We start from the raw sequence: 18417 nt of genomic DNA on the forward strand, positions 1-18417 counted from the left end.
GTGCTCCCCCACACGACGAGAGATCTCACTGTTACACAATGTTGTGGTGCTCACCTGCAGATATACAGAAGGCCGTGAGTTTCCGCCGATGTTAGTTACGGAATCAACAGGCCTGGCTTTTGGTGATCCACAGCTCTCTTCTCAGATGGTACAGTGCCTCCATTCCCTCAGGGCCTATCATGGGATAGGTGCAGTCCCCTGTGGAAAATACCTCCCCCTCCTCCTGAAGAACTGCAGCGTCAGACAGGAGTATAAAACATGAACTTGCTCTTTATTTCTGGTACAGCAATTTATTACAGCAATTTATTACAGCAATCCTTTACAGCATGCATGGTCCTACAGCACCCTTTCTCCTCTCTTGGCCCTGGACTCGACCCCTAGGGCTTGAGGCCCCAAAGGTCTATCCCAATCCAAAGAAAAGATATATTTACAAAACTAGGGGATAACATAAAGGGCGCTTGGCTACCGGAACGCCCCTCTAGATGTTATAAATGTGGTTATAATGGGTGCCTTACATGTACACAGATACTGAATAAAAACAAGGAATTCACATCAAGAATAAAGAAGGAAATATTCACCACAAAGGGATTTATCAATTGTAATACCTCATACGTAGTTATCAACTTACATGTTCCTCCGACATATAATATGTAGGCCAGACAAAGAGAACGTTACGTGAAAGATCCTTGGAGCACCAGCGCAATATCACAAAAGGGTTAATGGGCCATTCAGTATCAAGGCATTTTCTATACAAACAAACGTGACCCCAAAGAAATTGCAGTGACATGGATTGAAACTATTAAGACTGGTATAACTAGAGATGATAGGTATCTTAGGCTACGACAGCAGGAATCATTTTGGATTTTTAAACTGCAAACGTTACATCCAGCTGGATTAAATGAAGACTTAGATCTTCTAGCCTTTCAGTAGTCAGCCCTCAAGGTTGACAACTGAATCAACAATCTTGAGTACATTTCTATCCCAAAAGACATTGTTAGTATTGTAGTCCAAGAATAATAGGGATCTTTGGAAACTACAGACAGCACGAACACTTTCTTGGTGCCCTGCCTGTTGACTTCCTAGCTGTGCAGAGGTAACCCGTAAGATTGCAGCGCCCTGCCAGCAATGTGGAGAATAGCAGCTGTCGGCCCAGGGAATCCCCATTCGTAGAACAGGATATCGTCATATCCGGGTCATCACCCTCTGATGCCACTTCCAAGTTCGTCCGAGACCAAGGAGAATGCCAGCCACCGCTACCCCAGCAACGAGTGGGAACTCTCTGAGGCGACCACCCAGCGGAGGGAAGACCACCAAGGTGGTAACATCAGCTCCCTCTCACCTCCGATCCCAGGACCACCAAGAAGACGGCAGAGATTAATAAAAAGGATTCCCCCCCCCCCAATCAGGCACAGCAGCAGTTACCATCCATTACAGGCAATTACCGTGCTTTTATTCATTTATCTTTTCCGGTCATTTGTATATTTAGAATTTTACTTCTATAAGGTTTGTGCGTTTGCTACTATTTGCGCCCTTTTCTTTCTTTTTGAGGTACTTTCCAGGAGGATTAGTTATTTTATCATTGGGGCAGCAATGACAGCAAGCATCCTCAATTGGACTGATAATACCACGGACTATTGGAACACATTAACAATTGAACTGTTCCAAAACCAGGTCACAGCAGAGTTTACTGACTGTGACCTCCCAGTGGGTACATTGAATTGCACACGGTTTATTTATTTATTTTACCCATTATTACCTCTGGGGTATAATATTATTATTTTGGTTCGTGTCATAGTTCATTCACCACATTGCAGCAAGGGATATTTTCTTATGCACCAATGAGTTGATATACCTAACCCTGCAATCCAGGAGACCACACTCCATCTAATCTTAGCCACATATTGCATGAATTCCTTCTCTATCCACCATCACCCCTAACTCTGAGGCTCTACTCTTCCACCTCGCAGATTATTGGCGTGCATACAGAATGCTGTAAAATAGTGCACACGCTTTCCATGCATTTTTTCAAACTCAGATAGTACATCCATCTTTGGGATACGCATGTACCGCATGTGTGTGGGATATTTGTTTTATTACTTTCTTCTCTAGTGTCTGGTCTTATTTCATTGTATGTTATTTTGTAATCTTTACGTATAAGAACTGTAACTGATTTTGTTATGTTAAATCTAAAAATGTAATAATGTACTGTTTATGAGCTCTAACCAAGCCTTTGTACTTATGAAGGGATTGTCATTTTCAGACACATTATACCCAGGGCTGTTTTAAGAACTTCGTAGGCCCTAGGCACTTTTATTTCTAGAGGCCTGTGAGTCCAATATTTTTACTCATTTTTATGCTAATTTCATCGTTTGCTTGTTTCTTTCGATACTAGTGATATTTGGTATTGATACTTTTGTTTCGATATTTAAAGTTATCGATACCTCGAAGGCATTTTAAATTAAAATTTGCTGTTTCTCTTATTTTGTGATTTTTTTTTGTTTAGGTATTTTTTCAAGTGAAATATTGTAGGCCCTAAAAGGTTCGTAGGCCCTAGGCCCTGTGCCTAGTCGGCCTAATGTATAAAGCGGCCCTAGTTATACCCACCTGTTTTTTTACATTGTAATTTGTGTTTCATCTGGGAACTAGGGGACCAAGGATTCCTTAGATGTAAGGCTTTCCTGGTGGCAACATAAATGGGGTGATGTGTGAGGATTTGAGGGTGTGAGTGCTCATTTTTAGTGCCCTCCGGGGAGGCGAGAGATAACCCAGCAGCCAGTTTGTCACTTCCATGTGAGTGAACGTGTACGATACAATGCTCAGAGACCTTTGGAACATGGAAAATATATATGTTTAATATGGTGAGAAACTGATTAATTGGGAGTAGTTCAGTAGTAATGTCAATGCCCCAAACCAGGTTAATTCAGTTTGAATCCCAGTTTTAGCTCTCTTTCTGACTTTCGGTAAGTCACTTTATCTACCTGTACCTTAAGCACCGAAATTAGATTGTAAGTCTACAGTGACTGCAAAAATTGTATATATCTGTGTACACATTCAGCTCTACATTAAAAATACATAATTGTAATATCTGATGCATTGACTTCCATTCACTTTATACATCATACATCTCCATACTGATTAGTTGCCCAAATGAGATGTATCCAACCATGAATGTGCACAGAGTCAAAGCACATTTGATCATACCATAGAAAATTGTATCAAGGAACCCTAAACTTTCCCTGCTCTACTTATGTCAGTGAACAATTGGGAAGTGGTTACTTGGACTAAAAGGAGTTAAGGAGGAACTTAATATCAAGCTACATTAGAATCACTCATTGAATAACTTGTTGAAAAGTAAACATACCAAGTGCAAGCAATACTAAAATTCTGTAGTTTGTGTAATTTTTGCTTTATTTGTAAATAAAAATACAACTTGTGGTGCATTTGCATGATTTTTCACCTCCGCAAAGGTCCCTGAATTGGACAATATCTCCCCTACGGGACAAGGGTTAATACACAACTTGCAAGCCGCCCCACTTTTCACCTCCACAAAAGGTCCCTCAAATGGACAATATCTCCCCTAAATCCATCCCCATATACCACCTGTCACAAACAGCCCACTAGTGGGCACGTGACTTAGATATGCAATCAGGGTTTAGTACACACAGCTACTCAAGCCAACTCACCTTTATCCTGCACAAGGTACCTCCAATGATTTAATATTAACCCCTTACTCAATTGCACTCATATCTATACGCTTCCACCACCCGGGATATTTATGCAAATAAGAGATGTCAAATAAATATTTGCTAGGGTCCCAGGTCCTTGTTTATCATAGAAAAAACAATGCACTTTAACACTCAAAAATCTGTTGTGGCCAAATGTGTCAGAAAATGTAAATACTCTCTCTAGAGCTTGCAACAGTTCATTCAGAGCCCAAAGCATTACTTATTCAATGTTTTAATACATATAAAAATACAGTGCTTAGATTACAGAAAAAAAGGATTACAAGAACATACAATTACAATAAATACAGAATGGTTTCTCAAAATGAAAGGATAAAACAGAAACAGAAAACCTTATTCATTATATTACCCAAATGCTATAGGTTTTCTCCCAGAGAGGCCACAAATTCAGGAATATGAGATATCACGTGTTTGGTCCAAACACACCTCTGTTGAAATCTAATTTTCATAATCTTTGCTAAGACTTACAGTAAATACATTCTCTTTCTCCATGGAAACAACATAAGACCACCCTCGTCATAAATCAGCGGTTAGACTTAGTTTTACGACAAAGTTAAAAAAAAAAAACCTCTACAAAACTGACTTTTAATCTTCTCAATTTCTAAACGCCGACATTCAGGTGCTCATGGCAGACACGACAAGACTATGCATGAAAATCTTACCTCTAAACCTGAGCAACAAATTAATATCTGTTCCCCAGTACCTGCTAAACCTGGCGTGTCTGTAACCATTATATGCCCTCGGTGCCACGGATAAACACATGTAAGGCTTAGCATGTTCTGCAGATGACGTCCCATGATATTTTAATTTTTAATAAAGTAATTCAATAAGGGCATAACCTGTGGGTCACTTCTCTCTGGAATGTACCAGTGATTATTCACAAACTGTGAGTTTGTTTTGGGGCTGGTAGGGTCTGCTCTTAAGGTTTCTGACCATCTAACAAAAACGTCACTTCTAGTGGGCCATCCAGGATAGCTCCCCCAATTAAGTTCTGTTTGAAGTTTAGCACCCACCCATGAAGCTGTCATAAACCCACTACACTGTATTTTCAAACCCAAGTTGTACATGTTTAACCCCTGAAGCACCAGATCATTAAAATACATAATATCTCATGATATTATCATGAGCTTTATAGATTCAGCAGGTTTTGCACCAACGATGTTACACTGTGGCAACAAATGCTTCTGCATTTGATGCTAATTTTCTACACAATCAGCTGCAGAGTGAGAAGTATGCAAATATTTGGTTTAATTATCCGAGACAGTACTGGAACCTGAATAAATAACTCATTATATCGCAAACAGTGTTTTACAATGAGAACCAAACATGTCTAACAATTCCAAAAATAGCCAATATCAATAGAAAACTATGTTTTGAGGCAGCTCTTTTTAAAGTATCAGAAGCATGTAAGACCCTAAGGAATTATCATGCCTGGATCGGCTGGAATTTAACGTAGGCACTGTGAGCCTGCGATTGAGAAGCTATTAGGACACATTTTCAGTGAAGTGAATCACTCATGTGAAGTAATGTAGGCAGAAGTATTTAGCTAACGACCCCGGTTTCCTCTGCAGAGAAAGTCAGGATATGTGATTTAAACTGATAAGCGTGGTAGAAATGTGTTCCAATACACTTATCAAAGGAGCCAGGCATGGTGAGCCGATGATATTCCCTGTGCGTGTTTACACACAGCCTGCTCAGCCCCGGCTGCAGTGCAAGGGCTGCAGTGCAAGGGCTGCAGTGCAAGGGCTGGCATTACCAGGCAGAAGCACCTCCCTGCTTAGGCTAAGGCCCCGCTCCCAGAGTCAGCGCACCCGCACTGCTGATAGGCGGTGCGCTGAGATACACAGACCGCGATATGCGGTCTGTAGGGGGCGGGAGGTGGGCGGGAGTGGGAGGTTTGACAGGGAGGGGGGGCGTGGCTTGAGCGGAGGGACCGAGGCCTTACGCAAACCCGCTACCCTACGTGACCCTGCTATTGCTCAACAATGTTTTTCTCGGAGACTTGGACCACCTGTTTGCCGAACTGTTTCTCACAATAACTGCTACGCAATACAGTCCCTGCAGTAATGCACGGGTTCCCGTCTTGCTGGTTAATTTCTTTTTAGATGATTGTGATCTTCTATAACATTTGTATTTTTTTTTTTTTTTTAATGAATCTATACATTCATTTGGAAACCTGGGTCAATGCTCATTAATGGGGACGTCCGTCACTGCGTTTGGAGGGGATGGGAAGGAAGAGGGGTGTATGTGTGTATGAAAATGTAGTGCATGTACCTTTCTTAGGGATTCCCTTAAGGCGTAATGCTCCGGGGTGTATACAGCATGCACTGCATGGGCGGTTGACTGGAGGACAATGGCTGTTTGCGAGAAGAATCTGGGCTGGCCAGAAAGCCAACAAGCCTTGATGCAGCCCCTCAGCTGAAGGACGGAACCCACTCTCACAGCCATACTGTAGCGACCTTTCCCGTGACTGCGCATGTGCTCTGCAGGGAGACGCAAAGAGACGCAGGGAGACGCAGGCACCGGCTGATACTCGTGATACTAGTGCTCCCTTGCCTGCCCTGAGCTGTAACCATATGTTTGTTTAAGGTTTCTCCAACACAGCAACCACTATTTATATATAATCGAATTTCCGAAGAAACCCCGGATATTACCAATATTTGTATCAATTAAGGTTGATGTAATGACGGTGCTGCTAAATATAATTGCAAACCACTATTATTGTATTATGATGCCATGCAAAATTGGTCATTAACAGTTTGCCAAAATGACATCATAATGTAACCTGTTTTACCACGGGGTAGCTCACTGAGTCCGGGCTGAGAGCTAAACTGTATCGATTTAGCAAGAGCTCTACAAATTGATATGACACCCAGGGACTCAAGTGCCATAGAAAACGTAAAGTACTGCACTGTGGTAAATGACAAGAGAGCATAACCCTTCAACAAAAAACTCTTTAACACATCGTATATTCTGTATCTATGTTGACAAAGCTCTTTACAATCAAGTTGTGCAGTATTTATGTTGTGTGAAGAAATGGGAACGGGTTATTTGTGACTAAATACTATTTTCAGTCTTAATTTAACATATAGAGAAAATAAAATATTATAAACATTATTACATTATGATTGTCAAAATGTGTTATCAATTCAAATGTAAATAGTGTGAATCGGAAGCCACGGGAGTTAGTCCAGTTAATCTCAATGAAAACATAGGAAGTTTAGGTTCTTACATGAAAAACGAATGATAACTACAGTATACTGTACCACCAGGTACTAATACACTTCCACCACCATGGTTACCATATGCAGTGTGGAAAATGTACATCAAATAAAGGCACACAAAGGGATTGTCCTGGCTTTCATATTTCATGACATACAGTATGACTTCAGTGTACATTTCATGCCTGACAACTAAGGCTGAGTCCATGGTAACTGCAGCCGTGCGGAGGCGCGCTGAGGCTGAGGGAAAGCGTGTGCTTTCCCTGGCCTTAGTTCGCACGCGGTCGGGGGGCGGGCCAGTGACGTCACAGAGAAGGCGAACCGCTCACGTGACCGGCCCTGCGCTCCCGTGAGCGCTCAAACTAGAAATGTGTTAAGACCTACGCCTCCGCACGCCTGCAGACGCGTGCGCGAGCACCTGCTAAAGCCGCTCTCATTGCGGCTGCAGGGGCTCAATGACAAGCGTCAGCGCGCCTCAGCACGGGTCAGCGCCTAAGCGCTGACCCTGGACTCAGCCTAAGGCGTGTAATATGGGTGCGCACGCGCGCGTCAATTATAATCGACTGTGTTTAAACCTGATGTTCTATACTTCAGATGTGCGTGCGTGCGTACGGCAGTGAGCGTTGACCCAGCAGATCGGAGGAAAGACATGAAAATTGTCTTTTTTCGCGTTGCTGCCGATGCACTTCATGCTCTCTTAGCAATCACAGTGAGGCTGCAATTACTTTGTATTTTGCGCAGAAGGGAAAGGGTCAGTACAGGCATACCCCGCATTAACGTACGCAATGGGACCGGAGCATGTATGTAAAGCGAAAATGTACTTAAAGGGAAGCACTACCTTTTTCCACTTATTGATGCATGTACTGTACTGCAATCATCATATACGCGCATAACTGATGTAAATAACGCATTTGTAACAGGCTCTATAGTCTCCCTTCTTGCGCACAGCTTCGGTACAGGTAGGGAGCCGGTATTGCTGTTCAGGACGTGATGACAGGCGCATGCGTGAGCTGCCATTTGCCTATTGGGCGATATGTACTTACTCGCGAGTGTACTTAAAGTGGGGTATACCTGTATGTTGTATGCATTCTCTGCTCTCCTCTGCCCTTCTCTCCACCCCCCTCACTCCCTCAGTCCCCTCTCCAACCCTCCCCCTCTCCCCCCCCCCTTCCCCTCCTCCCCTCTATTCTCTCCCTCCCCTTCCCTCCATTAACTCCATCCCCCCTCCCCTCCATTCTCTCCCTCCCCTTCCCTCCATTAACTCCTTCCCCCCTCCCCTCCATTCTCTCCCTACCCCTCCCCTCCATTCTCTCCCTTCCCCTCCCCTCCTTTCTCTCCCCCCTCCCCTCCATTCTCCCCCTTCCCCTCTCTCTCCCCTCCATTCTCTCCCTCCCCCTCCCCTCCATTCTCTCCCTCCCCCTTCCCCTCTCTCCCCTCCATTCTCTCCCTCTCCCACCCCTCCATTCTGTCCCTCCCCCTTCCCTTCTCTTTCCCTCTCCCCTCTTTCCCCCCTTCCCCTCTCTCCCCCTTCCCCTCTCTCTCCCTTCCCCTCTCTCCCCCTCCTCTCCTTTCACCCTCTCTCCATTCTCTCCCCCCTTTTCTCCATTCGCACCCCCATCTCTCCATTCTCTCCCCCTCCACTCATATCTCCCCCTTCCACCTCTCTCTCCCTTCCCCCTCTCTATCCCCCTTTCCCTCCTCTATCCCCCCTCCTCTCTCTCCCCCCTCTCTCTCCCCCTCTCTCTCTCTCCCCTCTCTCCCTTCCCCCCTCTCTCTCTCCCCCACTTCCCGCCTCTCTCCCTCCCCCCTCTCTCTCTCGCAACCCCCCTCTCTCTCTCCTGGCCCCCACCCTCTATCTCTCCCGGCCCCCACCCTTTCTCTCTTTCTCCCAGCCCCCCTCTCTCTCCATCCCCCCTCTCTCTCCCTTCCTTCCTCTTTCTCCCCCTTCCCCCCTCCCCCTTCCTCCCTCTCTCTCTCCCCATCCTCCCTCTCTCCCCCCTACCCCTTCACCTTTCAGCCCCCCCCTCTCTTTACCTCTCACGCCCCCCTGCCCCCCTCTTCACCTCTTTCGCCCCCCTGCCCCCCTCTTCACCTCTCTCCGCTCAGCCCCTTCCACCTCTCTCCGCTCTGCCGCTGACCGCGCTCCTGCTTGGAGAGCGGTGATGTCACCAACTCTCCAAGCATGAGCGACGGGTGTCCACGCTATTTCGCAAGCGTGCGGGGGGGGGGGGGAGGGGGGCATTGCAGGCAAGCTGAGCGCAGTTCAAAGTCAGATTTTTTTGTTTGCGCCAAACGTGGGTAAGCGTCCGTGCCCGCGCACGATCGCGCGCCTTCCGCTTGAGCGGGGACATAAAAATTGAAATAGCCAGAAGCAACCTCGTTAAGCACCGCACGCTCAGCGGCACAGGGGACTCAGCCTAACCTTAAACTTTCAGTATGCTACCAAATGTTCATGCAATTATAATTGCTAGGTATGAGTTTCTAGTTGACAGGTATGAGTTTCCTAAAGAAAAATAAAGATCTGTTGTAATAGCAGGTAACAATATCAGTAGAATTATTTTATTAAAGGTAACCTATTTTTGATCATCATGTGGATTCATGCCAAGATAAATATGCCTGAAATTGACAGGGCAAGTTTAAATGGTGTTTAATCGTATTATATCGCTAATTTAACACTACATATTGCAGTGCATTTTTTCTTCAATTGTGGTGTACCATTTTTGTGTGTTTCACTATACATATTTTTATGCATTTATTATTTTGTTATGGAAAGGCATGCTATACCTTTTCTTGCCCCTGTGCCCTCAGGAAATCCCACATAGGCCAGAGCTAGCCCTGGAACAGTGTCAGCTGTATGCAGAGAAAGGGCTCGTGCTTCCTAAGGCACCAGATGCTACCTGAGAGAGACAACTAAGGATATGGGTTACAGTCCAGACTTCCCCCTATGACATTTCTATGGCAAATGTTAATTGTGACATTCAGTGAGTTCAGTGTATGACCCCTTTATGTATTTCCGGGCTCTAACTATAGATGGGCACATTTATTTCTTTTTTTGCGGATTAGGATCCATCTTGGATCGGGTGGTTTCTTTGGTCTGCAGATTTCCACGAATCAGTCTCAAAAAGGGTGATTTGTCTTTTCCATATTTTTTTTTATCCCCGACAATACAATCTGCGGATTCCGCAATTCGTTGGAGGATTTTTACCAGTTAAATCCGCAAATTTAGCAAGCCACCGGGTGGTCCGCAGATTCTGGATCCACATGTGGATTGCAGAATCCGCGGATTAGATTCTTAGAATCCACCAGTATTTTGTTTAATCAGCGTATTGGGTTGATTAAAATCCCCCAACGGATTCGGAAATTCGTGGATTGTATTATTAAAATTCACCAGAGGATTATATTCAATGGCAGATTTGGATTAATCCGCATAGATTAAAGTTGGAACAATCCGTTGACAGATTTTACACCGCAGAACGGATTTTGAATGGAAAGCTCAGGAAATTCCGCTAAACGGATTTTTACAATTTTGCCCATCTTTAGCTCTATCTAATACATTCATTGGCGCAAAAAGTCATGGGCATAGCCCCTCCAGCACTAAGTGAATGAGGCACTTCATTCCACTTAGGGATTTTTATAATGATAAGTATTGAATGCCTGCAACATATTGTATGATCACTAAAATTAAACTGTGTTATAATATGTGTAACACTATTTTTGCTTCAAAACTTTTTTCTACACTATAAAAGGATGGTGCAAAGCATTCCTAAGTAGATATGAGAAAAATTGTTGGGTCCCTCACATAATTCTTTAAATAACTGAAAATTACTGTAAATATAACTTGTTTTTATGTGATCGTGAAGAGTAGATACAGTAAATACCAGATGCTTAAGTCCTGCTACTGTGTCTCTGTTTCTCCAATGTGGATTCAGTGGTCCCTCTGAACTCATCTCTACATATGGGCTCAGTCTTATCATTGTTTCAGTTCTTTGCATGATCCCTTTCTAATTTATCCCAAGATAAAGACTTGCAGGCCAGGAACCTACAAAGTACTACAAGGATTAATCTATGCTGTCATCTGTTCTGATGGTTTTAAAATATATTCCAGGGCAGACTGATAACAAACAATAACATCATTTTTCAAAATTGTATATCTGCCTGTTCAATACAGTACACATGCAATAGAAAAATATTTGGATTTTATATATATATATATATATATATATATATTTTTTTTATGCTCTAATTAACTGGAGTTCTATCTATGACCAGGCTTACATAAGCAACAAACTTTGATGATACTGCATTGTACTGATGAATATGTTGCCAATATTATAGACAAGGACACTTTTTAACCCATGTAATTATTTTAGCTGTACTTGAAAAGTCTGCAGGGATATACTGTAGTCTGATTAAATTAAACAATTTAAATGCTTAGTTTAAATTAAAAACTAATAAAAAGGCATAGTTAGCAGGAGATGCGACAACTTTAGTTCTACTGGATACTTCATTGCATTGTTTATTTTCTATGTAATATCGGCCGTGGAATTGCGTTTGTGTGCGTACACACACGCACACGCACACACGCACACGCACACGCACACGCACACCCTTTAGGGTTTGACATTTCATAGGTGCACCCTACCTTACTGACAGCAGATGTAGCATGGGGTTTGTATTTAAGTTAACATTACATTATAATTCAATTTATATATGTTGCATTTACATATTACAGTGCACTATTGCGATTAATGTTATGTTTCAGTCTGTTTAAATGCAAATATTTTCAACAGTCCTGCCATTTTACTATACTTCTAAGCTTCTCTGCTCGCAGCAACAATGTTCATACTGTACATTTCCATCCAGGCAATAGACATGGAGGATTGATACCATTTCATGCACCATATTACTCATCAAGTTACCATATGTCGACATCATTTTTTTATTTACTAGAATAAAGGCGATGACTTGGCTTTAGAGAGACGTGTTTTATTAAAACAAACTAATGTCACCCGCAAAGCAACATGTTACTTCTGGAAACTAGGAAAACGTTAGAACTTTTGTCTTCTTAGGTATTCACCCAAGGAAGCTGAGTGTTGTAGCATGCAGAATGCAGTGATGATTATACTATTGAGATTCAGACACAGTCCTTCATTCAATTTTAATGCAATGCAGTGTTGGGTTTTATTAGTGTGCCAATAGAGCCAGGAGATCTACAACGAAAAATGTGACTGAAGGTGACAGTCCTAGAAGCACTTATGCAATGACACATCCTCCTTTCTCCTTAAAGGGATTCTTGTCCTCGGGAATACCCTTAACAAGAGGATCTTCTCCAGAGTTTTCCTCAATGTAAGTCTTGACTTCTTCACACATTTTGGATACCTGTTTAGGAAAGGGAAAACCCTGATGAGTTTTGTAGAGCCTTGATCCATCTTTCATAAAACCCTTTGACCCACATGCAATTTATTATCTATGATGTGCGTCTATAGATCAGGAGGGGAAGTGTAATCTGCTTTATTATTGAAGAGAGAACTGATTGATGTGGGGGAAAAAACCCTCCGGAAATCCCTGATAGTTTTTCAAAAAAATAGTGCAAACGCTGCTACTTTTCAATGTGACCTGTATACAACTGGGAAACATATGTTTCAAATCGGATAAGATGACCGTTCTTAGAATAATAGGATTAGGGGGCATGGATCTCTTAATCTCAAATACACTTCAATATAGTAGTATTTAGCAAATAGAAATAGTAATCTTCCGTGTTAGTTTATTGAAATGGAAAATAGTGGAGATTGATTGCAACACCGTACAAAAAAACCCCAATGATCTTGAACTGAAACATAACTACAGATCGTGTGTACAATAAACAATGGACATACAATATCTTTCCCAAGTCTCATTTATATATAACAAATATTCTGTATGCTCAAAATAAAAATAAATAAAATACATGGCTTGCTAAAATTTTCAAACCCACATTTTGCATATACTGTTATTTTCTTTACAAACCGCACCCAAATCTTTTACAAATGTATTTTAATCAACAAAACGCTTGTAATGTGTGTGTGTGTGTGTGTGTGTGTGTGTGTGTATGTGTATATATATATATATATATATATATATATATATATATATATACACATACATATACAATATACATGTATGTATCTATGTATCTATTCATCTTATTTATTTTATATATATATATATATATATATATATATATATATATATATTTATATATATATATATTTATATATATATATATATATATATAAAAAATAAATAAGATGTATAGATACATAAATGCACACGTTACTGTGTAAAGCCTTTCGATTTTTTTATCAAACAGTCTCAATTTAACATGAACATGTTAGATAATTATGGTACTGTAGAAATAGCCTTCTCAGTCTGTGATTGATTTCAATCAATCTAAAATGCTTGTATGCCAGGGGCCCTGGATGCCTCCAATGAGCCTGCTCATTATATCCCACAAGCAGCCACTGGATGTCTGTGTTATTATCACTTCTCCCATGCTGCTTCACCGACACGTAAAAACCTCTGATCGCTTTTTCAACTCCATACTACATGTTTATTTGTGGTTTCGTCCTCGCTCTATTTGTAGGAAAATCAGGTCAAAGGATAGAGCCTCATTGGTTCTGAGCCCACTCACTGGAGAGGATGACTGCTAGGCTCATCACGTCACTGTACAGCAGGTCATCTACTCAAACATCTCAAACATCTCCAAATAGGTTTCTTTAAGGGAGCTATTATTAATGTATTTCCCCTGTCTGACCTAAAATAAAATGCTTCATTATTATTACTTGATCACAACGTGATTACAGATACAGCAGCCTCCTCCTCCTCCTCCGTCCTCACATGGTGCCTGGCAGCTGTTACTCACCAGCTGTCTCTCCAACTGCACTTCTTTCTTGAGTTGCTCCACTTCCATTTTTGCTTTATCCTTGTCCGTGAGATCGTCTATATTGATCACTGGCATTTTCTGATGGGGAAAAAAAGGTACAATATATGCCGATGAAGCCTTACGCGCACTGGTCATGTCGAGGTCCCTACATGAGGACAAGTCTCCGAGGACATGAACTTACTTTTGGTTCAGTGATCCGGAGTTCGAATTCCCTGAAGTAGCAACTTCCTCTCCTACAGCCTCCTCGTCCACCTTCCCAAAACCACTCCAACAATAGCAGCTAGCTGTTTTTTAAAGTAATCTGCATAATCTCTGGTAATCTGATTTAATCAAGGTCTTCTACCCTCCAGAACACAAAACACGTATTCAAATCCATACCAAATGTAACCACAAAAGTCTGCAATAATATTACTTACAAAAATAAGTAAAAATGATGTGTCTTAATCTACCAATTTTGTTATTGTAGTTGCAGTGTGTGGATTTATTTTGGAAGATAGCAATAAAAAAAAATTTCTAATGGGGTCATCTGGGCGTCATTACTTAATCCAGTTAATAGCCAGACTGTTTAATCTGGCATTAACATACTGGAGATATGGATATGATATTTACAAAGCAGTTTGTTTCAGTGCGGAGTGCTGTTTATGTATGTGCATAATACAATTATATTTGTTTCTTATTAATTTTTCAGGCAGAATAAATCCCTACCCTGTAAAGTTAATAAATCTAATGTAATTGCATTTTTTTGTGTTTCAGGCACTGGAAGATTAAATGTTTTGCCCAAGGTCACAAGGAATTGATACTGGTGTTCAAATCAGACTCACCTGCTTCAAATACACATTATCACTGTGTTTCATTTCAGTTTATGAATTCTGTTCAATTATGTAGCATGTTGTTGTTATAATTACTACACCAAACCTTATGTTTAAACTAACAAAATGTTTAACAATGTCACGTTTCAATTTTGAAGTATTTTTTCAAATAAAAAAATAAACATCAATACATTTCTCTTATTTTACATGTTTGCGTCCTTGTGTATTTTTATATTTTCAGCAATTTGGAAATACAAAAAGATTTGTTTACTGATTGTGAGTATCCATCCACTACGTTACAACCATCTGTGCTTGTTCGTACCTGCCTGTTTTATTATATGTTCATTATAACTCAATGGCCCTGTATCCATAAACTATAGAACTTCAACATTTTGGATAGTAGGCAGATTGATTTTCCCTATTATCAGTATATATTTCTATTGAAGATATCTAATAAATGAAGATATGTAAGATTCTGCAAGTCAGCGAGCAACAAGAAATTTAAACCTTTTAAATACAATTAATTCAGTAGTTGTAAACAGATTTAGATAATGTTATTGCAACGTTTGGCATGCTGCAGTGGGACATATATGATGCACCAGCAGCAGAAGCGGCCATTGTTGAAGTGAAACTTCTTTAGTGGCACCTCATTCCTAATGGGACAAAAATGGATTGTGGGGATAGAAAATGAAACGGATGTGACGTCAAAGTGCTGACGTCACAGTGCTGGCAGTTGAGGCCAGGCTGTGTTCTGGCAAATCATATGCAGCGGCGATAGCCGCCGGCGCCGCTCCTAACCATCTTTGTTCTCCCCCAAACGGTCCCCCCCACCCGCTCAACATTTACTCGCCGCCGCAGCTCCTAACGAGCACTGCTCCCCCCACCCGCTGACATGCGCCGCCGACGCTGCTCCCCCTCAAAATTTAATTGCCGCCACTCCCTGCTGAACTCCCCCGGCCGATGCATGGAACGGGGGGGAGGGGGGTTGAGTGCGCTGCGTTCCCCACAGCACCATCAGAAGGGGATCACTGCAGCGCTCCCCTCGAAGCCAGCTCCCGCTGACGATGATGCGCTGCCCCCCTTCCCCCGCCTCTATTAAGGTATCTGCCCCTTACATACGCCGGGCCCGGTGCGGCCGCGTCTCGCCGGGGGTGGGGAGGAGAGACTCAGGCAGAGCCGCCGCGGGTCCGCAGCTCTGCCTGCCTGTGAGGGGTGGTTTGAGAGGGGAGGAGAGGCCAAGACAGAGCCGCCGCGGGTCCGCAGCTCTTCCTGCCTGTGAGGGGGGTGTGTGAGGGGGGAGGAGAGGCCAAGACAGAGGCGCCGCGGGTCCGCAGCTCTGCCTGCCTGTGAGGGGGGTGTGTGAGGGGGGAGGAGAGGCCAAGACAGAGCCGCCGCGGGTCAGCAGCTCTGCCTGGGGTGGGGGGAGTCAGGAGAGAGGGGGCAGGACACAGAAAGAGAGACACACATACACTAAAAGACACACATATACACACACACACACACACACACACACACACTGACTGACACACACACACACACACACACACACACTGTGGTATAGGAAGTTAAACCCCGACTGAGCTTACTATGTCTATATTTTGAGGGAGATATGTGATAGAAGTAACCGCTCTTCCTTAAATTCTATGTGTGTGCTTTGTTTAACATGACATGGTGCATGGGGATGGGTATACAGAGTACAAGGAGGATCAAAAAGAAGATCCAAAAGATTCCTCCACTGGTTTCACTCTATGTTTGTTTGTCAGGTATCATTTAGACAATTCTCAATATATGTACTGGCTTGATATTAAAGCTAAATCCGGAACCCAGTTAAAATAAAATAATAAAACTTTATTACATCAAAATAATAAGTGACTCTGTGCCTTTATTTACAGTGTATATTATTTAAAATCCCTTCAAGAGTTGGGTAGAATATAAGTTCCAAATACCAAGGTTATAACTTATAACACATTTGATAATGTGTCTATGGTGAGGTAGCTTATATCTACTTAGACATCTCAAAATAAGGTAGGTACACGGAGTATATAGATATATTTTTCTAGATATGCTATTAATATAGCTATCAAATATACTCTTAGTTATGAACTTATTTGATTCCCAATGAATGGGCTTAAGTGTGTAACTATATTGTCTGAATCTGTATAGAAAGTAAAGTTACATAGTAGCTGGATATAGCCATTCACCACACAGTGTAGTAGATAGAACCCTAAGCATATTGTTCCAAATATCTTGTACACAATTGCTTGCATTTGTATCAAGCAATTGTTTTGGTTTGAGGAGGGACTGCACATTTAAGATACCCCAACAGGTGAAGTACCAAGATAATGACACTAAAGCTTCGGTCCCAGTCACTGCTACAGCGCACACCTGCTGTGCGAGTAAGCACCACCCCTCAATGGGGCTGGGCCCAGTACTCACCTTCCCGCTGAAGGCGCAGCCGCGCTGTACTCGCAGTTGTTTATAACTCAATGGAATTGAGTTCAGAACTGGCGACGGAGGCGTGGCCACTCTCCCGCCGGCGGTTCACCCAATGAGGACGAACCAGCCGCGTGAGGTCATGACCACGCCCCCGCAAAACCCCGACCACGCCCCCTCCCGTCGCATTCTCCCTCTCTCCCTAAAGACCGCAGATCACGGGTAGCGCTGTGCACGCGCCGCCCCCCCGACGGGCGCGCGCCTCACAGTGATCACTGGGACCGCAGCCTAAGACCTTGTCCCCACTGCTCACAGCTGAGCACGCGACGGCGTGTGCGGCGTGAACAAGGTACAGCCCTCCATGGGGCATGCCCCAGTCAGTGCATGTGCGCGCACGTACAAAGCGCACTAGCGCGAGCACATTTCCCAAAGACAAGAAATTTGTCTTTTGGTGCGCCGGCCGAGTGATGGCCACATCACGGTGGCGCTTAAGCTAATAAGGGCTAACCAGCAGCGTGACGTCATGGCCGCGGCCGTGCCAAGCCTCCCCGTCTCGAGTGACCTGAAGTCCTTCAGATCGCTCGGGAGAAGGGCACAAGCACCGCCAGGCACCCCGTCACACGCGCAACGCCCTCACTTGGGTCGTACCCTAACACAGAGAAGTTAGATGTACAGAACATTGGGTCTGCCCGCCTCATTTATAGGGAATAGCAATACACATGTATATTGTTTTAGATATTCACTGTGTTAGCAAAACTAACGTAATTAAAGTGGCAGTGATACAAATTTTAGCCAAATTGGCTGTAGTTTGTTGAATATAATAATGAGAAAGAACATTAATAGCACTTTCATACAGTATGGCTCAGACAGGTGTTCTCAGACAAGAGATTCAGTTATCTCTTAGTGTGTGTCTCTTACAGACAAGTGCAGCCCGGTAGGATTCACAAAGCGCAAGTCCCATAAAAACAGAGGAATCCCCACTGTGTTAATCCGATGGGCCATTAAGTTTGGCCGCTGGAATCTCGCGGCTACGGAGCAGATGCATTGCGGGAGCCGCAAGGCAAGAGGGCCAGAACTGACAATTTCATCTGGATAGGGGGTTATTCATTGACCAGCAACAATAGTGTTTGGGGCATTATTGCATGGCAGCTCTTTTGAAGTTAATTAGAGATTCTGTGTGACAATTTCCCAATAGGCGCTGTCGCAGTTTACTGAATAACCCCAATAGTGCGTACATTTTTGCATTTTGTCCACTTTAACGCAGATCCCTATAAGCCTTTTAAAGAAGT

General features: G+C 43.0%; 2 protein-coding genes across 3 annotated transcripts in view; both read right to left on the reverse strand.

Moving 5' to 3' along the window:
• LOC142487653 (putative acyl-CoA dehydrogenase 6) overlaps window positions 1–6230 on the reverse strand; it is a 217649-nt gene extending 211419 nt beyond the window's left edge. Inside the window, exon 1 of the mRNA XM_075587331.1 lies at window positions 6018–6230. Coding sequence (XP_075443446.1) covers window positions 6018–6221 — 204 coding nt within the window. The 5' untranslated portion in view covers window positions 6222–6230. The remainder of the gene's footprint in view (window positions 1–6017) is intronic.
• A 5704-nt stretch (window positions 6231–11934) lies between these two features.
• Window positions 11935–14226, reverse strand: LOC142487654 (guanine nucleotide-binding protein G(T) subunit gamma-T1-like). 2 transcript variants are annotated; one of them, XM_075587334.1, is made up of 3 exons: window positions 14068–14226; window positions 13866–13964; window positions 11935–12343 (listed from the first exon to the last, which is right to left on the reverse strand). In XM_075587334.1, exons 2-3 carry the CDS (start codon window positions 13959–13961, stop codon window positions 12218–12220), a joined length of 222 nt encoding a protein of 73 aa, XP_075443449.1. In that variant the 5' UTR covers window positions 13962–13964; window positions 14068–14226; the 3' UTR covers window positions 11935–12217. The 2 variants fall into 2 exon arrangements, with proteins under 2 accessions (XP_075443449.1, XP_075443447.1); XM_075587332.1 differs by lacking the exon at window positions 14068–14226 and having other exon boundaries at window positions 13866–14036.
• Window positions 14227–18417: the final 4191 nt, after the last annotated feature.

This window comes from Ascaphus truei, chromosome 2 (genome assembly GCF_040206685.1).
Source record: "Ascaphus truei isolate aAscTru1 chromosome 2, aAscTru1.hap1, whole genome shotgun sequence".
Lineage (NCBI taxonomy): Eukaryota > Metazoa > Chordata > Amphibia > Anura > Ascaphidae > Ascaphus > Ascaphus truei.